The sequence below is a fragment of the Halichoeres trimaculatus genome, unplaced genomic scaffold (assembly GCF_033239565.1).
Source record: "Halichoeres trimaculatus isolate MK-OKI-2021-1 unplaced genomic scaffold, fHalTri1.1 fHalTri1_scaffold_3, whole genome shotgun sequence".
Taxonomy (NCBI): domain Eukaryota; kingdom Metazoa; phylum Chordata; class Actinopteri; order Labriformes; family Labridae; genus Halichoeres; species Halichoeres trimaculatus.
Genome location: NW_027437181.1, coordinates 8,734,992 through 8,759,947, shown reverse-complemented (window position 1 = coordinate 8,759,947; position 24,956 = coordinate 8,734,992). Strand labels below are relative to the sequence as shown.

At 38.8% G+C, this 24,956-nt stretch overlaps 2 protein-coding genes across 2 annotated transcripts; both read left to right on the top strand.

The window, feature by feature from the left end:
* Positions 1-407: 407 nt before the first annotated feature.
* Positions 408-11,483, top strand: LOC141788234 (5-hydroxytryptamine receptor 3A-like). The gene is made up of 14 exons (XM_074667115.1): positions 408-532; positions 672-740; positions 1,070-1,123; positions 1,812-1,865; positions 3,468-3,521; positions 3,788-3,939; positions 5,070-5,114; positions 5,221-5,330; positions 5,817-5,986; positions 6,989-7,149; positions 8,606-8,813; positions 8,924-9,097; positions 9,284-9,369; positions 10,598-11,483. The coding sequence occupies exons 1-14, from the start codon at positions 493-495 to the stop codon at positions 10,832-10,834; spliced, it is 1,614 nt and encodes a 537-aa protein (XP_074523216.1). The 5' UTR covers positions 408-492; the 3' UTR covers positions 10,835-11,483.
* Positions 11,484-13,636: 2,153 nt separating this feature from the next.
* On the top strand, positions 13,637-24,257 carry LOC141787812 (neuronal acetylcholine receptor subunit alpha-2-like). Its single transcript, XM_074666489.1, has 12 exons — positions 13,637-13,676; positions 13,906-13,974; positions 14,217-14,219; positions 14,304-14,357; positions 14,861-14,981; positions 17,722-17,891; positions 18,997-19,157; positions 19,502-19,712; positions 19,824-19,997; positions 20,182-20,267; positions 20,596-20,716; positions 24,175-24,257. The coding sequence occupies exons 1-12, from the start codon at positions 13,637-13,639 to the stop codon at positions 24,255-24,257; spliced, it is 1,293 nt and encodes a 430-aa protein (XP_074522590.1).
* Positions 24,258-24,956: the final 699 nt, after the last annotated feature.

The following is a 24,956-nucleotide window of genomic DNA, read 5'->3' as shown; positions in this document are numbered from 1 at the left end:
GTCAAAGTGCACATATTTCAGAAAGGTTCAAAAGATCAATGAAACACCTAGAATTTCTCTGCCTGTTTTGGAAATGTAAAGAACTCAGCATAAACAGTTAAAGCTTTCAGAAGCATTACTTCCTCTAACTCTACACATTTTTCTGATGTCATGAGATACTGAGTTTGTGTTGACATGGCTGCCCAGCCACAAACACATCATTGTGTGGAAGCTGCAGGGTAAAGCTCTCACATTAAAAAGCTTTTTCTTGGTAAACTTTGGAGCCACCGCGGAGGATGTACAGACGAGTAAACTGTTTTGTTGGGAGGAGAAAATGGATTTACCCACAGATGGCTAATTGCTGAGCTTGATACCACATAAGAGGAGGGTAAAAAGCTTTTGCTATAAGAGTTGGCTGCCCTCTTCCAGGACAAGGCAGTGATATATGAAGTCAGAATCTTCCAGGGAGACTGAGGGACAGGGATCCTTACTGACTGGAGACGTTTCACAGTCATGATGTTTGCAGGGTTCTTCTTCTTGCTCCTCCTCACAGGTAAGCTGGCAAATTGTTGATAGTGTCTCAGTAAGCTGTGAGCTTTTCTAGCAGGAAAACTATTGATTATTGAAAGTATGGAATGCATCTGTAAAGATAAAATCCTAAAAGAAAATCCTGAACATGCTTTTTGTGTCAGGTGGAAGCAGCTACAACCACACAGAGCCTCCTGATGGTGAAGAGGCGTCCAGTCAGAGCACCATGGAGCGTATGTACAAGGAATTTTTTTTTCAGTGGGATGCTTGTAAATGTTTTCTGTTTTCAAAGACTTTTTGACAGTTTTGGATTTAAAAAAAAGCTGAACAAAGCTAAACACTAGACATTGTGTGAATAAGGAGGATTTGTTTTGGCTGACATTTAGACTTTGAAATATAATCTCGGTCCAGTCCTTTGTGGAAAACAGTGAAAACCTGTGCGTGGTTTGTGTAACATGCATGATGATGGTGAGCAGCAGATGAATCTGATAAGCTTTAAGTGATTGAATTCATAAACATAGAAATAATGACAACAGCAAACCTGTAAACTGTTTTGTGTCAGGTGGAAGCAGCAACAATCACACAGAGCCTCTTCATGATCAGTTTTCCGGGGAAGGTAAGTTTCTTTGTTTGTTTATAACATTGGTTTTAAATGAAGGCTATTATTGCTTAAAGATTATTACTGTCTTTATTCTTTTTTTATGTCATTTTGTAGGTGCTCAGTTTGTACTTAAACATTTTGACTTTTTGACTTAGTGTTGAATTGTTGCTACAGTAATGGTTAAAACTGACACTCGTGGATACTTCTCTACTGTATTTAGCACCAAAGTAGGGTCATGATATGTAAAGATGTCAAAACATATAGATTGTAGACATCCAAGAGTATAAATCATACTCACAAACCTCATATAAATTTTGTAACTACAGATTTCACATAAAAAAAAGGATTCCATTTGTAATACTAAGAAACAAAAGTAATCTTTTTTAAAGTTGAAATAACTTTGAAAACTGGCTGTAGCAAAGGAACCCTCAGAGTTAACAGGGTTTTATTTTCTAATCATTCAATCATCACGACGTCTGAGTCTATAACACAACATGTGATGCGTCACACAGCATGTCCTACAGGAGGGTGGAGTGTGGAGGGTGGATATACTTTTGAAGGAAAATAGTGAAAACCTGCCCCTGGTTTGTGTAACTTGCATGATGACAGCGTGCAGCACATGGATCTGATAAAGTTTAAATGATTAAATGTATAAGCATGTAAATATTGACAACATAAAAACCTGTAAACTGTTTTGTGCCAGATGCATTCATGAACTTTTCACTTCACGATTTGGATCATTGGTTCAGCTGGGAAGGTATGTACCGTTGTTTGTTTGTTTGTTTGCATGTATGTTTAATTGCCATATAAATGGATGTTATTTTTAAAACTTGTCCTTTAAACTGCAGAGTTTATTATTGTTTTGTGTAATCATGTACACATTATAAGTTTTTAGTTTATTCCCATAACATTTAGCCCATTTGACACAACAGTGGGGCCGAAAGAAAGAAAAGTTATGTTCATTAATTTTGCTCTGACAAATCAATTTGATGCCACAAGCTGCTCTTCTTTTACAGTCTTCCCCCCCTTGACTCTGGGTCAAAATATCTTCACAAACTCTGTCAGGCTAAGCTGTAAAGAATTCAATGTACAGTTGATGACTTTTCCCAGTCTGCTTCTCTCATAGGTTATAAAATTATTTTAAGTTTGTGTCAAACTCAGTTGTCTTCAGCTTGGTTTCCATTACAGTTTTTTTGCATAATAAAAGTGATATTCCTAAAATTTCGACAGAGCGTCGTAACTCTCATGAAATATCATCCCACGAGATTTCACAGCTGGAAGATGGACGCGCCAAACCTGTTGCGTGTAGGTGTAGTGATGTTTACATCGGCTGCGGTTTCCATGACAGTTTTGAAAAAGAGAAGACGACTATGGGTGATGGTTCATAGGCAAAGTCCATATGTGTGTCAAAGGGCACGTATCAGGGATTTTTGAGAGAGGATAGTAAATGATGAATTCACCAACGAAATGTGGATCTAGAATTTCAGAGTGACTCGAGCCACATCCAAAGAGCTGTGTGATGCTATTGAGCCTCTTGTAGCACCTGATTTTTCGTGCCCTCTGGAGTCAGTGCCTACTCAAAAGCGTGTTGCTATTGCCCTCTACAAACTCCCAACCTGTTCCAAGTACAGGGTAATAGGAGAGACGTTTGGTGTAAGCAAAACCACGGTGCATAGGTGTGTATATGGGGTTTGCCAAGCAATATGCAACAAGCTAATGAAACGATTAATCAGTCTGCCAGATGTTCCTGAGGCACTCAAAATTGCTCAATGCAATTTCAAAACACACATAAAACACCCTAGGCTGATGGTCCAATTGACGGGATCCACATACCTGTCCGTGCTCCAAGTGATGATTATCGCGATTACATCAACAGGAAAGGCTGGACAACCATAGTTCTACAGGTGGTGGTTAATGATCAATTAATAATCAGGGATATCAGTATGGGATCACCTGGGTGTGCACATGACTTTCTCCCTCATTTCAGTTTCTATCCCCTTATAACACTCTGCATTCTTCTGTTGTTTGCTGTCTAGTATGGCCATTATATTTTTCTCGAAAATAATTGCGGAAAAAGTCTCCATCTCCTCCTCTGTCCTAACGCACCGCGCCATGTTTACTTGGAGAAAAGTGATCATGTGACCAGGTACGTCACACCTTGTGACGTATAATTGCAGAAAAAGTGTTTCCGTTGCGCTTTTGTGATATATTTGAATGTTGAAAGGTCTGAAAAACCACCCCATCAAAGCGATATCTGTGTAACTTGCATGATAACTGTCTGATGAAGTTCAAGTGATTGAATGCATAAACATGGAAATAATGACAGTACAAAAATTTGCAAACTCATTTGTGTCATCAGGGGATTCTGAAATAGATTACGACGTTGATTTTGACAGTTGGCACAATAATTATGGTAAGTACATTTGTTTATTTGTTTAAGTGCCACATAAATGATAATCTAAATCTTATACTTATGTGAGTGTGTGTGTGTGTGTGTGTGTGTGTGTGTGTGTGTGTGTGTGAGAGATGGATGTGTTTATAATGTTTAGGATAAAACCAGATGACAGAAATATCTTATTAAAACAAGTAATCTGAAGTGACTGGACTCCAGTTTAGTCACATTTGCTCACTTTAAAGGGGAAATGCCATCTTAATAGCAATCTTTTGTCTTCTTTGTAGATGATTTGCCCTCTCATTGTTATCACTTTAACATGGTAAACGACTTCAATTTGTCAAACAAAGTCAAGTTTTACCAGACCAGGCCTACCAAAAACAGCTTGAGGCCCACAAACGTAACACTGAATACATTTCTCTACAGCATTCTTGATGTGGTAAGTGTTTTCAACCATTACTGACAGTTTTTTTCTCTATCCAAGACATACTACTCCTGTATGGATTTCTGTCTGTGGAAGTAGACCCGAAACTCACATTGTACAGTGGTGCCTTGACTTACGAGTAATGTTCATTTTGTGATGAAGCTAGTTACTCAGGTTACTTGTATGTCAAAAGAATTTTCACATACGAGATCACTTTCGTGATATAATTAGTTCACTGGCCCATTGTTTAGCAGTCCTGCATGCGGCTTCTGTTCTGTCACAAAGTGAAAACCCTAATGTATAGGGGTGTAACGGTACACAAAAATCACGGTTCGGTACATACCTTGGTTTTAGGGTCATGGTTCGGTACATTTTCGGTACAGTATGGAACAACGCAAAACCACATGCTTGTTTAGCGTGTTTATTAAACCAAAAACTTGCCATTATTATGCTCTTCAAGCTCCGGTTGGTCGTTAGCAGCAGCCATGATGCACAATTCAGACAGAAGCTGTGTCCCAATTCAGGGTTTGCTGCCTGTTTGAAATGTGAGGTTTTGGTTTATGTGTGTTGAAAAGTAATGTAAGCCTGACAGGTGAGGGCGGCGCTGTGTGACGTCTAGGGTGACAAACAGGAAATGCTTCGTAGACCAGACTGTCACAATTCAGTTCGGCCTTTGAGGTCTACATAGGCTATAAAGGCCAGGGCCTCCAAAAGCTTCAGCCTACGGAGGCTGCAGCACCTGAATTGAGACACAGCTAGAGCTCCTGTGGCTCTGGAAGCTCTTTGATATTCATTTTCTGATTGGATCACCGTGAGAGGTCACGTCCACATGATATGCACATGATCGCAAAGCACGAATCACAGACCACTTCCCTCATGAATATTAAAACGCCTTCCCTGCTCAGCCAATCATAGACGAGTACTCATGTGAATATTAAAGAGCTATGTGCAGCGGCTAATGTAAACTTACTGTACTCCTTAGAGTACAGCACTGTACCGAACCGAACGACCTTATGGAGCGGTTTTGGCACAGATACATGTACCGTTACATCCTACTAATGTACTAATAACTTATTGAATGTGCTTGGTGTGCATATATTTTTTTTACCTTTTGTGCTTTTTCACAACATTATCTCTTCTCACAGAAAGAAAATGAGCAGGAATTAATCTCTTACTTTTGGATAGATGTGGTAAGGTCTCTCCTAAGACTTTTTGATTGACTTAAAAAGACCTCCCCAATTAAAAAGCCAGAATATGACTCAACTTATTGAACTTCCATCTTGGTTTTCTTTTTAGTACTGGAAAAATGAATTTATCAAATGGGAACCTGAAACTTTCTGTGACATTGATGAAATCTCTCTTCCCTCTGAGCTATTATGGAAACCAGATCTAACCATTGAAGAAGTGTAAGTTTGTCTTTTTGTCCTACAGAAAAAGCAGCAGAAAAAGCTCTGGGCACATGGCTTTCTGACCTAACTCTTTTAGTTTTTGTTATAATTTTTTTTTTTTCCATGAACACATTCACTGCGCTCTGTCAAAAACCCAGCTCCAGTAGCCATGCACCATTCCTCGTGCTCCTCGCCAACCCCAGAAACCTAATTCCTTTAAGCCTTTTCAGGCCATAAAACCATGCAGACTGCCCACCTTAGAGTTCAGGTTAAATGGTTTCAAATAAGTCTCATTTTATAACTGAGATGTCATCAGACTTTCAAGGTACTTAACCAAAGAAAGGTTCAAAGTTGTATCCCACTGAATATACACACAGGTACCTATCTGTCAAAACTTTTGTTGTTCATGTAAAAACGAACACAAAAAAAATGTTTTTTTCTTAAAATGTTTCATCAGTTTTAATATATAGCATGCTTGTAAGGTTACCATTTTGTCTCTCACAGAACAAAAAAAGATAAGCTCTTTAAGACTCCATATCTCACACTGAGGCATGATGGAGTTACATATCAAAGGAATGGCATTGTGCTGGTCAGCACCTGTATCATGCAATATTACAGATTCCCCTTTGACTCTCAGACCTGCAACCTAACCTTCAAGTCCATCCAACACCATTGTGAGTATAAGTTTGGATTAATTACTTTTTTTTTTAACGTAAACATTAAATCACTGATTCTTGGGCTGAGGGACCATTTGACTTTTTTGTCACATACGTAATTCATTACAAGGAGGCATGTTTTTTTTTTTTCTTTTTTCTTAAAATGTATTTACTGCTTTTCAAATTTAAACAGACATATACAACGTACAAAAACAAACAATGCAACTCCTGTAACTTTTCCCATCCTACCCCCAAGGCTTTGACAAGAAAAAAAAAAGGCACAGAGCTAGATTGGGTCCTTATATTATCATTCTGTGTATGCTCACTTCTAGCAAATTGTACTCTAACACTGCCGTGAAAATGAAAACAGCAATTACCAAATGAGCTTGGCATACAATTATACATACACTGTAAAGGGGAACCTTCAACATAATCTATAAAAGGACTCCAGGTCGCAGAAAAGCCCCTGTGTCTTTTACTTATCTTGTATCTGAGCTTCTCTAAAGTTAAGAAGGAGAGCACCTCCTTCAACCACTGTGAAAATGATGGGGATTTATATGACTTCCTGTCGAGAAGAATCAGTCTGCGAGCAAGTAATGAGGCAAGTGCCAAAGCATCCGCTTTTGTATTTGTAGGTTTAAGATTTGGGGGTGCTATGCCAAAAATGGCTGTGTGGAAATCAGGAGCTATGATTTTTGTCCACACATATGAGAGAATACATCAAAAATACTGGTCCATATTTTTTTTTAGAGAGGGACAAGCACAAAACATGTGTCCCACTGAGGCTGGGCTATTCCTGCACCTCAGGCAGCCAGAGTTTGTGCTGGGATTTTTTTTTTTTTTTTTTAGTTTATCTCTTAAACTAAGTTAATCTGTGTTACACACATAATGAGGAGTTATGTATTTGAGTGAGGCTGTTTCTTCATGCCCCCTCTGAATTTTCAAAGTCACTCCACTGCCTGGTAATATCATGTTCATCTGCTCTAAGTAACACTTTTCTCGTTCTTTCTCCATCATCAGTGAGGCAAATAGAGCTTTTTCCACGTTGGACCAATGAAAAAATTTTCCAGAAAAGTCGTAAGTGGATGAAGACTGAGTCAGAGTGGCTCCTCATGAATGTAACTGTGGAAACTCAAAAGGTCTTCAATTTTGCCTTTCCCTTAAGCTTGCTCGTTTACACAGTGAGTACCAACTGTAGAAGTCTGGATACACACACACTCATTCACACATTTTCAGAGACCCCATTGATCTGTCGCTTCCAAATAGACCAGACACAATTCACATGCTGATTCAACAGCTTAATGATATGCATTGGACATAAAGACTGTTCAGCTTTGTGAACCAAAGTGTTAGAACAAAAATACAAACCTGATCTTAACTATGGGCGCTTCCCAGTGTGGATCCAAAGCGGTTTAGGTAGCACTATGGTTTTATTGTCTTTTTTATTCATTTTAAGGTCTTTGGCCCGTGTGCATGGCAAGCCATTAGAGGGCAAAAAGGGACAGTTTTTACCAACTGCAAAATTAAAAAATAATGATTAGTGGTATGCATGAGCCTGGTTGACGGACTAAAAGAGTGTTAGCTTTACTGGAGGTATACCCCACCATTACAGGTGCTAACAAAAGGATTACAGCGCATGTGTGTCACTGTTTGAGAAGACATAAGCGAAGACAGTGGATAATCATTTGGCAAGGTGGCAATGTGTAGCCATACAGCAAATACTCAGATTTAGGAGACATAACATTTTTTCAGTAAACAGATAAGATAAGGGAGACAATCGAAGTCTCAAACCAGTGAGGCTCGCTGCTGTCAGTTTTACAGTAGTCCATTTCAGCTAGACTGGTCACCGGAGATCACTGGGATGAGCTGAGGAGGGGAATTGTGTCTTTTGTTAATCAGAGGTTCTGCAACACCCATGTGGTTCGGCAAAAGTTATGCACCCTTGATACTGAACTTTTGTGTGTCTCGCTCAGCCCTTACTTCTTAATTCACAAATTTTAGCAACTTTTATCTGTGCTTGTTTACACTGATCCGTGAGCCAACCAATCCCCATCTGCACAGCTGATATCAGATGTCACACACAGACTTGATTCAATGTGCTTGTTCAGAGAAAGATGTAAAAATGTGGTTGTCATACAGCATTACATCTCTTAGGGCATGTTTTGAATGCACTGACTGGCATTGTTTCTTCAATGTTTGTGATGATATCGACACAGTGTCCTGCTGTGCTTTTTTGGTGCAAACTCTGATATCCCAAAGGAAAAAAAAAAGGTTGCTATATCCCCAAATAACTAACCTTGGGTAACTAACTGGAGAAGTACACCAGATGCGTCTTCAGTCCATCTTTGCTCTGTCTTCTAATATCTGTAACCAAATGCTCCGTATCAGTTCTTTATTGAAAGCATTTTAACTTTCGCTGGTTTGATGGCTTTTTAGTAAAAGATAAGAACTGCCTTTACATTATTATTAAGGTCTGCACCAAATGTTTTTGATGTCTATTTAATGTCTTTGGCATACTCTTTCCTCTTGTTAGTAAATGTGTGTATGGTCTGGGTAGACTGCTAAAACTGAATGGGCGATTCAGTTTTGGGATGTTTGGGATCAATAACGTCCGAATCTGTATCTATGATTTCACAGATGACGTTGAAGAGGAGTTCAGTCCTCTATGTTATCAACTTCATAGTCCCCATCCTGTTCTTCCTGTGTCTGGACTTGGCCTCCTTCCTGATCTCAGAAAATGGAGGTGAGAAGCTGAGCTTCAAGGTCACGGTGCTGCTGGCTGTCACAGTGATGCAGCTGATTCTGAATGATATTCTGCCTTCCTCTGACAGGATCCCACTCATGGGTAAGAAAATTAGAGTCCAGCACTAACTGATGGATTTTTGGCAGCACGAACTAACTCAATGTGAGCTTACTGAGTGCTTTGCTCTTTCTATCCCTGCTTTCTTCTGTCAGCCGTCTACTGTATCGGGGTTTTTGCTCTGATGATGCTGAGTCTCTTGGAGACCATTTTGATGATGTACCTGATGGAAAAGGACAATTTGTCCCAAGACAAAGAGGAAGATAAAGACCAAAGCCTGGGTGAGGACTGCAGGGCCCAACGAGGAAGAGTCCAAAACTACTTCAGAGGTGAGTTTTAGCTCAGCTAACAAAAGTATTTACAGAAACATTTCTGACTGAGAATAGAAAAAGTCGGACAGCTGGTTCATGAGTGGAGAAGCATAGTGTTTCTCCAAATATTACTCATGTATAATATGGCATTTAAAGTTGTAGTCTCTTTGTTCAGACTCTAAAATGTCCAATGTTTCTTTGCAGACATGAACAAATCCATTCCTTGCGTGCGTGTCTTTGACAAGTCACCTGGTGAAACATTTTCTAGACTGCTGCCAAAGGTGAAAGAGGTCAGCATGAAGATGTATTTCTGTCAAATTGATGTGATCCTATTCTGATGAATGTTCTCTCCTTCACATAGATCCAGGGCTAAGAGAACAAAACCTGAATCAACTTTAGGTGACAGAAATAGAGCAGATTCACAGGGCTTTGGATGCAGTTCTTGATTTGTTATTGCAAACAGATGGAAGTTTGTACATTTTGCTCATGAAGCTCATTTAAAGTCAGGGTTGTATCAATTGGAGTCTAACTGTAAATGTATGACTCATCTGAAGGTCTCAGATACCCCTTTTCAACCGAACTGGTTCCAGGTCAGTGCCTGACTTAGGACTGGTTCTTTGTGTTTCCACTGACCAAGCACTGGTTGCAGGTTCTCAAAACTGGTGCTAAGCAAGCAAAAACTCTTTGCTGGGCCAGAGTGAAGCACCAACTGTGTCAGAAGCTGGAGGTGGGGCTACTGTGACCAATGACCAGAGGTGAAAAACAACCATTCTTGAAAAGGAAAAATGGGGTAAAAATTGAAGTGGCAGTGTGTTATCTTCTCAAAGATCAGGTCTATACCTTGTTTCTATAACCTTGTGTTATTTATCTTATTCATATGACAGGATGTCATGACCACTCTGAGCAGTATTCTGTCTCCATCCATATTGGGTCCTCTCCTATAGGCCTGTGCAGGAGCTTTGCTGCTCCTAGGATTGTGCACTTCTGGATGGAGATCTCAGACGTTCCTGGCATCTGCTGGAGCCATCCACCTAGCTTGAGTGTTACAGCCCCCAGTGTCCCAATTACAACAGGCACCACCCCACATCTTCTTTAGCTCTTACTTCAGCCCTTGGTGTTTCTCCAGCTTCTTGATTTCTTTTCCATGATACTGATGTTTATCGACCACCACTATGTCAGGGTGATTGGCTATCACCATCTTGTCAGTCTGGATCAGAAAGTCTCACAGGACCTTGGCATGCTTGATCTCTGCCACCTTATAAGGTGACTTCCATCTTGATCCTGGAACTTCCAGTTCATACTTGGCACAAATGTTCCCATACACTATGCCAGATACATAGTTATGCTGTCCCATGTATGCCTTGGCTGCCAGCATCTTACACCCAGCTATGATGTTCTGTACCCATCAGCAGGTTCTCAGATGGAAAATTAGGGTCACTAGTGAGTTTAATCTAAATGACTCCTCTTTTTCATTGTCTTCTTTTTCTAACCGCTCTAATACGCCGTCATGTTTTTCAGGGTAGAAGCAGCAGCCAGCTGACCAAGGACATCCATGATTTTGAGAGTCTGAGCAACGAGCTGAGGGAGGTTTCCCAAAAAATGTCTCTGCTTCTCAGCAGCAGGAAGAAAGAACAGGAGCCCGGCTACTGGACCAAAATGACCAAAACGCTGAACCGGATTTACTTCATTTTTTACATCATAGCTACCAGTGTGTTCCTGGGATGTGTGTTTTCAGTTTGGCTCCATGAAGACTAACAGTGAAACTAACAGTACAGAGTCATAGAGTCCATATGTTCAACAAGTCAGAGTTAAAGGCTTGATTCTGCTGATAAATTCTGTCTCCTTAAAGACCCTGTTAGGACTTTATGAGTGATCTTGAAATAGTGTATACTATAATTCATCAGTTAAAAAAATATATTTATTCCTAAAATTCTAAATGCAATTTTTTAGTATCTGTGGCCAGTTTAGATTCCCCATGAAACACAAATCCATGTACTAAACAAAGACCAAAAGTCCCTTTGATGACCAACATGTGCACACCTTGAAAAGAATCATAACTTTGCTACAGTGGGTGATGGTAATTGTGTTCTCTATCCTGATAATCAATACCGATTTTTAGATCACCAAACAGATAGTCCTTACAGAGCCTTTAATCCTTCAGACCACTTCAAAGTTTAAAAAATCTAGGAACAAAGACGTTTGACTATTGACAAAAGGCATTGTTACATACAGGTTAATAAGTAATTCATGATTAATTAAGGGATATTTGAAGTACAATTTAGGTCAGTGTTGGATTGATGAGACAATTCACTGTCTGTCATTGTACAGCATGCACAGCAAGCTGCTGCTTGGGGCATAGAATCTGTAAAAAAGGATGTGAAGACCATGAAAATGTTGCTTTGACAAAGAAAATCCAGCCCAGGCATGGGCAGTTTGTCTCTGAAAAGATGTGTGTGCAACCAAGAGAAGAGCAGGGAGATCAATAATCACTGTGTTGTAGTTGATAATCAGCTTTAGCTTTGGTATCAGTCTTCACCATAATACCTGTGTGTGTGTGTGTGTGTGTGTGTGTGTGTGTGTGTGTGTGTGTGTGTGTGTGTGTGTGTGTGTGTGTGTGTGTGTGTGTGTGTGTGTGTGGTGTGTGTGTGTGTGTGTGTGTGTGTGTGTGTGTGTGTGTGTGTTCGTACACACAACTGCCTGTTGTTTGAAATGAATGTATCCTTACTACTGTCCTGTATCATCAACAATTTGTGACAACTGGAATGCTTTTCTGTCCATATTATCCATCGATATCCATCTACCAACATTTTTATCTATGTATGCATCTAGAAGATTCAAAAATTAAGATTTATAAACCTTTATTGGCATGACTGGGAAAAAATAAATGTCAAAGCACAACAATAAACAATATTCACAATTACATAAATGAGGTATAATTGGGCGCTGGATTCAATGTTGTTATAATTAAGACACAATGACAAAGAAGTATTTACAAATAGTTCATCTTGAATGACTTATATTACTTACTAACTTACTACTTAAAAATATGACGTGACAGTAACAATGGTCATGCATGTGAAATCTGGGAATTGGGATCTATCTATCTATCTATCTATCTATCTATCTATCTATCTATCTATCTATCTATCTATCTATCTATCTATCTATATGATTGAATAAACATAATATGTAATGTACTCACTTAAAGTGTGGTTTCTTAATGTGTGGTCTTCATATGTACAGAAGAAAACACCACAAACACAGCTTGATAGATAGATCGATAGATAGATAGATAGATAGATAGATAGATAGATAGATAGATAGATAGATAGATAGATAGATAGATAGATAGATAGATAGATAGATTGATAGATAGATAGATAGATAGATAGATAGATAGATAGATAGATAGATAGATAGATAGATAGATAGATAGATAGATAGATAGATAGATAGGCTTTGTTTCAGACTCAGGGTCCATATGTAAAAAAAGAAAAGAGTAAAGAGTATCTTAAGGGTGGTACACATTACAGGATTCTCCAAAACCTCTCTCATTTAGAGACCACACACTTGATGGTAACAAAAGACAGATCGCACAAGATTTCTCTCTCCTAATCTTACAGTGTGTGGTCTACACTCTGAGGACACCACACACTAACAGGCTCTTCAGCAGAGCTTAAGCTTCTTCGTGCTCAATATTCCAAATCTTGTGAAGTAAAACGAGACTTCTGTGTAAACAAACATGATGGACGTACCTGCTCGGCTCCTCTCAAAGGGCCCCACACACTACGGGATTTTTAGTCACAAATATTAAACATGTTCATTGTCTACCATTGCTGAATCGGAGGCCTTCCAGGCGTCTCCGACCAAGCGAAGATTTTGGAGATGCAGAGCTCTTGGTTCTTAAATGTCACGGTTGAATGTTGGGGGTTCATTCATATTTGCTGGCAAGTTTTAGGTCTGAAACAACCCGTTTTTGGTTTGGCATGCTTTGAGACACACTTTTTGGTGTGTTTTTCTGTTGCATGTGGACAAAAATATTTTAAAAACAAATGAGGGAATGATATTTAAAAATGCACAGATTTGTGTTTACAAGACCTAAGAGAATATTTAATGGCTCAGGAAACCTCTGCAGGTGTTTCAAGTTCATGATCAGGTTAGAGTGTGCCACCTTTAGTTTACAATAATAAACTTTACCACATTATTCTGATATCATGAGATACCCAGTTTGTGTTGACATGGCCGCCCATCTACAAACACATTATTGTGTAAAAGCTGCTGGGTAAAGCTCTTACTATAAAGAGCTTTTTCTGGGTAAAATTTTTGAGCCACCGCAGAGGATGTACAAAGGAGTAAACTGCTTTATTCGGAGGAGAAAATGGATTTATCCACAGTGGGCTAATTGTTTAGATTGATGCCATTTAGAGGAGGAAAAAAAGCTTTTGCTATTAGAGTTGACCTGCCCTCTTCCAGTACAAGGCAGTGATATATGAAGCCAGAATCTTCCAGAGAGTCAGAGTAACAGGGATCCTTACTGACTGGAGACGTCCCACAGTCATGATTTTTGCAGGGCTCCTCTTCCTGCTCCTCCTCACAGGTAAGCTGGCTGTCCGTTGTTTGATGTATGCTGCTGTGGAGCACTACAGTTTGCTTCAAACTGTACAGAAACACTCATGCTGAGTTGATTTCAGTGGAGCAAACTGTTGAAAGTGTCTCAGTAAGCTGTGAGCTTTGTCAGCAGGAAAACTATTGGTTGTTGAAAGTAGAGGATGCATATGCAAAGATATAATCCTAAAAGAAAATCCTGAGCATGCTTTTTGTGTCAGGTGGAATCAGCTACAACCACACAGAGCCTCCTGATGGTGAAGGAGTCTACAATCAGAGCCACTTGGACCGTATGTAGAAAGGAAATTTGTTTTTCAGTGAGATACTTGTGAATGTTTTCTGTTTTCAGAGACTTTTTTGACAGTCTTGGATTCATAGATAGATTTAAAGATAGATTTGAGGATTTCACCCCAAACTGAACATTGTGTGAACAAGAAGGATTTGTCTTTAAAATATAATCTCAGTCCAGTCCTTTGCGTAAAACAGTGAAAACCTGCTCCTGATCTGTGTAACTTGTGTGATAACTGTGTAGCAGGTGGGTCTGATGAGCTTCAACTGATTGAATTAATAAACATAAAAATAATGTCAGCATAAAAACCTGTTAACTCTTTTGTATCAGGTGGGCACCCTGACAGTTACACAGAGCCTCCTGACAAACAGTACACTCAGGAAGGTAAGTACCTCTCTTTTTTGTTTTATTTATTTGTAAAAGTGCCACATAAATAAAGGTTATTACTTGACGCTTATTCAGTAAACTGCAGACTATGTTATTGTTTTATGTGATCTTGTACCAATTATAAGTTTTTGGTTTATTCTCAATGAGATTGGTTTGTTTTTGACACAACATGGGAGGTAAATGAAGGAAAAATTGATATTCAGTAATTTTGCTTTGACAAATCAATTTAATGCTGCAAGCTGCTTATCTTTTTTAATCTTGATCTTGACTCTAGTTAGTTATGTTCACAAAATCTGCCATGCTAAGCTGTAAAATTATCAATGTATGGTTGATGATTCTTCTCCTCTCATCAGTAAATGCAGATATATATACAATTTATTTGCTTGTATCAAACTCACTCATTTCTTCCATCTTATCACTCGTCTACAGTTATATTTAATGACTGCTTTCTGTACAGTGATTATAAATTCTCATAGAAATCAGTTGTTTTTTTTCTGTAGGTGATTTGCCCTCTCATTGTGCTTATGCTAACATGGTGAACCACTTTAACCTAACGGACAAAGTCAAGTTTTACCAGACCAGGCCTACCAAAAACTACTTGAGGGCCACAAATGTAGAACTGTACATATATCTCTACAGCATTCTGGATGTGGTAAGTGTTTAAACAAGTACTGACTTTTTTTTTTTTTTTTTTTTTTTTTTTTTATAATCTCTGTCAAAACAATATTGCTGCTTAATTGATTTACATCTGTGGAAACAGACTGTAAACTCACTCTGCATATAGTTGGGCCATGGACCAATGAGAAAGTCCATATCATGTCATTTTTTAAAAGTTATTTACTAATTGTAATACATAAGTCAGTCTTTCTGATGTTAGTCTGTTTTTTTTCGTTACTTTCTTTTTTTTGTCCAACATAAATTACTTGTGGATTATTTGAGAAATTTCCACCATCCTCAATTCCCAAAAGTTTGAAAATGTAGATAAAAAACAGAATATGGGGGTTTTCATATCATTTGAACTTTTTGATTTAAAACATTACATCAAACTGATAAAATCCAGTATTCTGTGTAAAATACATGCTCATTTTAAATTTGATACCAGCAACACATATCCAACATTGTGTTTCATCACCTCTTCATTCAGTAACCCACTGTGAACACTTTGGGAAAGAGGAGACCAGCTGTAGAGTCTAAAGTGAAATGCTGTCTCATTCTGTTCTGATGTTGGACTACTGCTCCTCAACAGTTTTGGTCTCCTTTGTTGTCATGTTTGTGATGATGATGCTACAAATGTTTAGGCCCTGGACTCTTCTACTAGGAGTTTTCTACTGGCTTTGTTTTTTTTTTTTTGTTTGTTTGTTTGTTTTTTTTTTTTTAGAAATTTCTCCAGATTTACAAATTATTAATTTCTGTTTTTTATCAACTTTCTACATAGAGTCTCACATTCTTTGGAATGGAAGTAGCAGGTCAAACCAAACTCCTGCTCTGTCACAAAGTTAAAAACACAAGTATACAAATAACTTTTTAATTTCACCAGCTCTGCTGACCTGTATCTGACCTTTTGTCCTTTTTCATGCAATTTTTTTCTTCTCATAGAAAGAAAAAGAACAGACATTAGTTGCTTACTTTTGGATAATCATGGTGAGTTCTCTAAAGACCTTTGGATTGACCTATAAATCACCTCGGTTAAAACCCATAATATGACTCAACGAACTAAACTTCTCACCTTGTTTTTCTTTTTAGTACTGGACCAATGAATTCATCAAATGGAGTCATACAGATTTCTGTCAGATGAAGCATTTTATTCTTTCCTCTGAGCTGTTGTGGAAGCCAGATCTAACCATTGAAGAAGTGTAAGTTTGAATTTTTGTCCTTTACTGCAGAATGTTGGCCAGGTGTCCGTCTCTCTCTTCAGCTCAATTTTGATTGCACTGAGTTTTTTCCGTCAGCTCTGTCAAAAACCTAGATCCAGTAGCCACATATCACTAACACCGATAGTCCTCTGAGCCGATAGACCTTAGCCCTCTGAGCCTTTTTCATAACAGAAAGTCAAGCAGACTGTCCATCTTAGAGTTTAGGTGCTTCGCAAACATTACTTTCAAAGGTCGCTCTTTAACTGAAAGTATCAAAAAGAAATGGCCACTTGTTGTATGCATTCCCTCTACAGCTTGTAGTCTCATTAAGTTTATATTAACCAAACCAGTGCTGAGAAGCAATCAAGGTGACTGCACTACACACCTAGACCAGTACAGGGCAGAATTAGACAAAGGCCATAAAACAAAGATGAAACTATATACGGAGACAAGCTATGTTGCACTGCAGTTAGCCAATAGCATTGAGGAGAATAAGGCCATGTGCACACGTAGCCAGGTATCTGGTAAACCACATATATCTTTGTATGTTTAAGCCTGCCATCCACAGGAAAACACAGTTTTACGTTACTAAAAACTATTTTTTTTAAGACCCTGGCAAATGTGAAGATTCTGGGGAGCTCTGATTTAATGTTTTTCTGGGCAAAACTGAATTTGTTGTTTGCAATTGCACAGTTTAATGACAGATGCTCATTCTGAACCCTAGTAGGACAAATATCCAAAACCAGCTTTTGGTATGCCATTGATCACTCAGTGTCATCTGCCATTTACTGAAACACCTGCCATTCCCTGCTGACACCAGCAAATCATTCAGTGCCATCGGCTAATTCTTTAGTGCCCTCTAGCAATACTTAAGTGACAGCTGCCAATCACTCAGTGTCACCTGCTAATCCTTTAGTGCCCCCTGGTAATCCTTAACTGGTTAAGCTGCCAATCTCCCAGTGACACCAGCCAAACCCACAGTGAGATTGGCAATCCTTCAATGACACATGCCAATTGCCAAGGAGCACCTGCCGGTCACTCAGTGACACCTGCAGGGACCAAAGCCAAAAAATGCCCATTCTTCTGTCACCTCACCACCTTTTTTTGTGACTCTATTTTACGCCATTTGCGGCTGGCAAACAGCACAGCTGGATTGTTGTGGTGTTTATTTTTAGCACAGAAAAGTCTCTGTTTTTTTTTTTCTTCTTTTGGTCCATATTGCATTCAACTATGTTGTAACTCTTGTGGATAAGGCCAGCTTAACTGTGAACGTTTAGGGTCATGTTATTTAAATTGCAATTATTACCACGTTTTATCAATACCTGATCAGTCGTTTGCTGTGATTGGCCCAGGTACGCATGTTTTCTCAAATTGCACATAAACGTTTCCATAAGCTCTACACCCAAATCTGTGCCAATTCCTACACAAGACTTATAAATAAGGGCTAACATGACTTTTTTTCTAAAATAATTGATCACTTCTAATTTGTCTCTCTTTCTCTCTTTCAGAACAAACAATGATAAGCTCTTTCAGACTTCATATATCACTGTGATACATGATGGACAGGTACATCAATGGAATGGCATCGTGCTAGTCACCACCTGTAAGATGCAGTTCTACCGATTCCCCTTTGACACTCAGATCTGCAACCTAACCTTCAGGTCAATCCAACAAAATGGTAAGTATGAGGTTGATTTTTTTTTTTTTTTTTAACAGTAGATCACTGCTTCTTGGGATGGTGGACAAAACACATTTTTAAAAAATGTTGTTTACATTATTTATTTATTAATAATTGCATTATTTAGAGCTGCTCACAGCTGCTCTGAGATGTGTCTTTAATGTGTAAAGTCAGTGAATCCTGGTTATGTCCTACCAGTACCCATCATCCAATTTCAATCTCTCCAAGCAGAGCCAATGTAGCACGGCTCTTCCAAGGTAATTTGATCAGATTTTGACTATCAGATTGGGTCAAATGTTGAAAATGGGTTGTTCAAAAGGGAAAGAAGGGTTGTAGCCCACATTGTGATTTGTTGCCCAATTCAGAGCACTGGTAATCCGGATTTGGTCATCTCAAAAACTGTGTATCTGGATCAGGGTGATCTAATCTAATGTTGCCTTGAAAAACGTGCATAAAACTGAGTCCAATTACCTGATCCTGGATAGTAGAAAATGGGATTTCCAATTTTTATTTTCTATCTCGGCAGTTCAGAGGATATTAAGATTGCAAGCTTGCCCAATCAGAGGCACAGCTCAGGGTCACGTGACCGACAGGTGCCCCATAGCTTTACGAGAAGCCCTTGCCTCTACCAATATGGCTGCTGTAGCCGATGTGCTTCATTTTCCATATCAGGAACAGACAGGTGACGTCTGGGAGACTAGGTCCATGTTTTATACAGTCTATGATGTAAACATAGCAAAATAAAGAGAGGTGTAACAGTGTAAAGTGTGACCCTGTCAACTGGTGACACTAGATAGCATGGTCGCTTTTAGCTCCGAAACACCGCTTGTGCTGTAACGGTGAATACTTGACAAAAGTTGCCTCTGTTGTATGGTATCGTTTCTGACAACTGTCCACAGAACAAGGGTACATTTTGAAGCTGCTAAAAGGTTGAATTTAGTGTTTAAAAAATGCTAACTCGTCTGAATGAATGGAGCTGCATCTGCGGTCAAGATGCGTGAACATCTTGATGATAATGTAGATTGATATTCCATTTATACCAGACACCTTGTTTTGTTTGGACTGGAAGGAAAAACTAACACTTTTCTCTTTCTGTCTCCATCAGTGGATGAAATAAAGCTTCATTCAGGTTTGACCAGTGAAAAGATTCTAGAGGAAAGTCGTAGGTGGATGAAGACTGAGTCGGAGTGGCTTCTCATGAATGTAACAGTTGAAACTAAAGAGGTCTACAATTTTGACTTCTACTTAAGTGTGCTGGTTTACACAGTGAGTACCAACAAAAAAAGTCTGGACACACACACACACACACACACACACACATTTTCACAAACACACACACACATTTTCACAAACACACACACACACACACACGCACACACGCACGCACGCACGCACACACACACACACACACACACACACACACACACTCATTTTCTAAATTTTAAACTACAGTTTACTACAGCTCCCACATGTCAGTGGATCTTCAGTCTCCTGACTGGCAACACATGGCAGATGCTACCACCATCAGCCTTATACATGTAAAGAGGCTGCATACAGACAGGACGTGTTAAAACAAAAAGACCAACCTGATCTTAACTATGATTTCACAGGTGACCATAAAGAGGCGCTCAGTCCTCTATGTTGCCAACTTCATTGTCCCCATCTTGTTCTTCCTGTGTCTGGACTTGGCCTCCTTCCTGATCTCTGAAAGTGGAGGTGAGAAGCTGAGCTTCAAGGTCACTGTGCTGCTGGCTGTCACAGTGATGCAGCTGATTCTCAATGATATTTTGCCTTCTTCTTCAGACAGGATCCCACTCATAGGTAAAGGAGCTCAGATTCCTGCACTAATTGATGGATCTTTAGCAGCATGTACCAACTCACTGTGAGCTCGCTGATTGGTTTGCTTTTTCTGTCACTGCTTTCTTCTGTCAGCTGTCTACTGTATTGGAGTTTTTACTCTGATGATGCTGAGCCTCTTGGAGACCATTTTGATGATGTACCTCATGGAAAAGGACAATGTGTCCCAAGACAAAGAGGCAGATAAAGACCAAAGCCTGGGTGAGGACTGCAGGGACCAACAAGGAAGAGTCCAGAACTGCTTCAGAGGTGAGATTTAGCTCAACTTACATCAATATTTACATAAACATTTCTGACTGAGAGTAGAAAAAAGTCAGTCAGCTAGTTAATTTGTGGCTCAGCATAGTGTTTCTCTAAATATTCCCTGTGTACAATATATCACTGTTGTCATCTCTTTGTCCAGGCTCTTACCTGTCCCGTGTTTTTTGTGCAGAGGTGAACAAATCCATTCCTTGTGTGCGTGTCTTTGACAAGTCCCCTGGTGAAAAAGCTTGTGAGCTGCTGCCAGAGGTGAAAGAGGTCAGCATGAAGATGTATTTCTGTCAAATTGATGTGATCATTTTTCGGTTTATGTTCTCTCCATACCAAAGATCCAGACCCCCAAGAACAAAACCTGTCTCAACTTTAGGGGCCAGAAAGAGATGCAAAGGGCTCTGAATGCAGTCATTGATTTGTTATTGCAGACAGATGAAAGTTTGTACATTCTGCTAATTTTATTTCTACCCACCCTCCATCAGCAAGTTCCCAGGCGGAGTATGAGGGTCACTATTGTGTGCAATCTCAATGGCTTCTCTTTCCCGTCATCTTCTTTTGCTAACCGCTTCAATGTGCCATCATGTTTTTCCAGGGTAGCAGCAGCCAGCTGACCGAGCAGATCCATGACTTTGAGAGTCTGAGCAATGAGCTGAAAGAGATTTCCCTAAAAATGTCCCTGCTTCTCAGCAGCAGGAAGGAAGAAGAGGAGCCAGGCTACTGGACCAGAATGACCAAAACGCTGAACCGGATTTACTTATTTTTTTATATTATAACTGCCAGTGTGTTCCTGGGATGTGTGTTTTCATTTTGGCTCCATGAAGACAGCAATGACACCTAAAGAGTAAAACCAACAGAACTAAGAGTCATAGAGACCAGATGTCAAACAAGTCAGAGTTAAAGGCTTGATTTTGATGATCAATCCTGCTTCCTTGAAGGCCCTGTGAGAACTTAAAACTGATATTGAAATAATATTACTTACATATATAGGCATGTTTTTAATTCAGAAGTAAAAAAAGATGGTTATACCTAAATTTCTAAATGCTATATCTCAGAATCTGTGGCTGGACAGGATTTTACCCAGAGAACACAAATTCATCTAAGACACATAGTCAAAAAGGTCTCTTTGACGATCAATAATATGCACGCCTTGACAAGTCCTTAGTCTTTGTTACAGTGGGTGATGGTGCTCATGGGGAAGTATGTCATTGTAATCATTACCAAACATATATCTATATATATATATATATATATATATATATATATATATATATATATATATATATATATAGAGAGAGAGAGAGAGAGAGAGAGAGAGATGTGTGTGTGTGTGTGTGTGTGTGTGTGTGTGTGTGTGTGTGTGTGTGTGTGTGTGTGTGTGTGTGTGAGGTCGCATATGAATTCAAACAAATAAAAGGAAGTGGAGATAAACAGGATGTAGTTGATAATCAGTTTTAAGAGAGCATGTTTTAGTCTTAGCCTGCATCATAACAACTGTGTGTGTGTGTGTGTGTGTGTGTGTGTGTGTGTGTGTGTGTGTGTGTGTGTGTGTGTGTGTGTGTGTGTGGGTGTGTGCGCGTGTGTGTGTGTGTGTGTGTGGTCCTAAAACTGCCTAATGTCTGGAAAAACTGTATCCTCACTGCTGCCCTGTATCATCAACATATGACAACACTTGATGACTACTGATACACATGTCTATCTATATCCATCTTCATCTATTTCTTTCTATATGAATGAGTAAACACTATATGTAATGTCCTCACAAACACAGCTTTAAGTGTATTAATGTGTACCATTCTATCTCAACGGTAAATCTACTTACTGCTGTGTAATTAGAGGTGTACTGCCATAGAATTATTGTGCTGCTGTAAAAGCTTCATGTAGGCTCTGGTTTTCCTTTTTATTACCCTATTTTAGCTGATTTTATTATGCACCTGATGTTACACTTTCTCGCTTTACCATATAATTTATCCAACTTTTATTTTATGTTGTTATATTACTGTATTTGTTTATGTATTTACACATTTACGTATCTTGCCCTCTAGTATTTTCCAGTATTTATTTTTTTTATTTATTTATGTATATATATATATATATATATATATATATATATATATATATATATATATATATATATATATATATATATATATATATATATATATATATATATATATATATATATATATTTTTTTTTTTTTTTTAAGTAATTAATTACTATTTTAGTTTTAGCTATTGTGTTGCCTCATTTTAGTTTAAGATAGCATTTATTCTGTCCTCTTATTCTGTTTTCTGTCAGAATTTCCTTTTAATGTCTTTGTGTGTTAGAGTAAATGAGTGTCTAGATTGAATGTGGTCTTGGGGAGGGGAAATTGCCGGGTCTTTTGTTTTCATTTAATTCAATTATGCAATTTTCTGCTTTTTATACCACTTCTTATTTCATTTTATTTATTTATTTATTTATTATTTATTATTTTCCCTATGTAAAGCACTTTGTATTACAAAGTCCTGTATGAAAAGTGCTATACAAATAAAGTTTGTTTGATTGATTGATTGATTGATTGATTGATTGATTGATTGATTGATTGATTCAACACAGTAAAATATTTCAGACTTAACTCCTTGTTACTGTGATGATCTTGGCCAGTGGTTAATGAAAACTAAAATTTCAGTGTCCCAATGATTCACAATGTTACATGAGAACGATAAAAAGGATTTTGACTCAGAAATGAAAGCTCTCTGAAAAGAATGTACATTAGTTTTGCCTCTGTGGACAGGAGCCAAGTCCTGCTGGAAAATGAAATCAGTGTCTCCATAAAGCTTGTCTGCAGATATAGCATAAAGTGCACTAAATAATCCTGGCAAACGTTTGCGTTGACTCTGGACTTTAGGAAAAACAGTAGACAAGAAACAGCAGGTGATGTGTCCCCCAAAACCATCAGCGGCTGCAGAAACTTTTCTTTGAAGTTCAAGACACTTGAGCGCCGAGCCTTTTTGCTCTTCCTCCACACTCTGGGTCCTTCATTCCCTAGTGTAACAAGAAATGACTTTCATCTGAGAAGGGGACTTTGGGCAATTGTGCAATAGTCCACTTCTTTTCTTCCTGAGCCAAGGCATGACTCTTCGGACAAGGTCTCTGGTTCAAGAGAGGTTTGACTGAAGGACCGAGACAGTTGAAGTTAAACTCCTTGGTCCATCTGTGCTTGGTTGCTCTTGATGCTCTGACTCCATGCTCAGCCCACTCCTTGTGAAGTTCTCGGATGTTTTGTTTTTTCTTGACAGTCCTCTCAGTCTGTGGTTCTCTCTGTTACTTGTTTCTCTTTTTCTTTCACACTTTCTCCTTTCACTCTTCTTTCTAGAAATCTGCTTACCCTCCTTGTGTAGGGGGGTCAGTGACTATCTTCTGGCATGTAGCCCAGTATCTGGAAAACCGCATATAATTTTATATGTTTAGTCCTGTCATCCACACGAAACCACAGCTTTAGGTGTTTCAAGTTCCTGAGCAGTTTAGAGTGTGCCACCTTTAGTTTACAATAATGAACTTTTCTGTATTGTTCTGATTTCATGAGATACTGAGTTTGTGTTGACATGGCCGCTCATCTACAAACACATTATTGTGTGGGAGCTGTTGGGTAAAGCTCTCACATTAAAGAGCTTTTTCTTGGTAAACTTTTGAGCCACCGCAGAGGATGTACAGAGGAGTAAACTGTTTTGTTTGGGAGAGAAAATGGATTTATCCACAGTGGGCTAATTGTTTAGATTGATGCCATTTAGAGGAGGAAAAAAAGCTTTTGCTATTAGAGTTGACCTGCCCTCTTCCATTACCCGGCAGTGATATATGAAGCCAGAATCTTCCACAGAGTCTGAAGGACAGGGATCCTTACTGACTGTAGACGTTCCACAGTCATGATTTTTGCAGGGCTCCTCTCCCTGCTCCTCCTCACAGGTAAGCTGGCTGTCTGTTGTTTGATGCATGCTGCTATGGAGCTCTACAGTTTACTTCAAACTGTACAGAAACACTCATGCTGAGCTGATTTCAAAAAGCAAACTGTTGATAGTGTCTCAGTAAGCTGTGAGCTTTCTTAGCAGGACAACTTTTGGCTGTTGAAAGTAGGGGATGCATATGCAAAGATATAATCCTGAAAGAAGAACCTGAGCATGCTTTTTGTGTCAGGTGGAAGCAGCTACAACCACTCAGAGCCTTTTGATGGTGAAGGGGTCTACAATCAGAGCCACTTGGACCGTATGTATGCTTAGAAGCAGAAAGCTTTTTGCTGAGGGTCAGATTGGGTTCAGTTTATTTCTTTGTGCTGGGTTTATGGTTGAAACAAGACTTTATTTTTTTTTTTTTTTTTTTTTTTCTGATGAATTTTGAATGATTAAATGTAGAAACATGGAAATTAAAACAATATATAGAAACATGTAAACTCTTTTGTGTCAGGTGGAAGCAGCTACCATCACCCAGAGCCTTTTAAGCCTCGGTACGAGGAAGGTAAGTACAACTGATTGTGTTTTTGAAAAAGTGCCACCTAAGTGAAGGTTATAATTTCAAGCTTTGTCTATAAACAGGAGACTGTATTATTGTTTTATGTAATCTTGTACACATTATTATTTATTGGTTCATTAATTTTAGCTTGCTTAACCAAAAATTGGAGTTGAAGGAAGGAAAACTTGGTATAAGATAAGATAAGATAATCCTTTATTGATCCCCAGAGGGGAAATTCAAGTATTGCAGCAGTACAGGGCAAGTAAAAAAGGTAGCAGCATGCATTGGGAGAAAAATAAAGTAAAATAAAATTACACATAGTATGTTTTTGGACAAAGGAAGGATGACATGAAGAAGCAAAAACAAATTGAGAGCAGTGTACACAGTATATATTAAATATTAAATTTTAAAGTGCAGAGCAGTGTAGTGTACTATTGCCATAGACATCGATTAGTGGAGGTCAGTGCAGT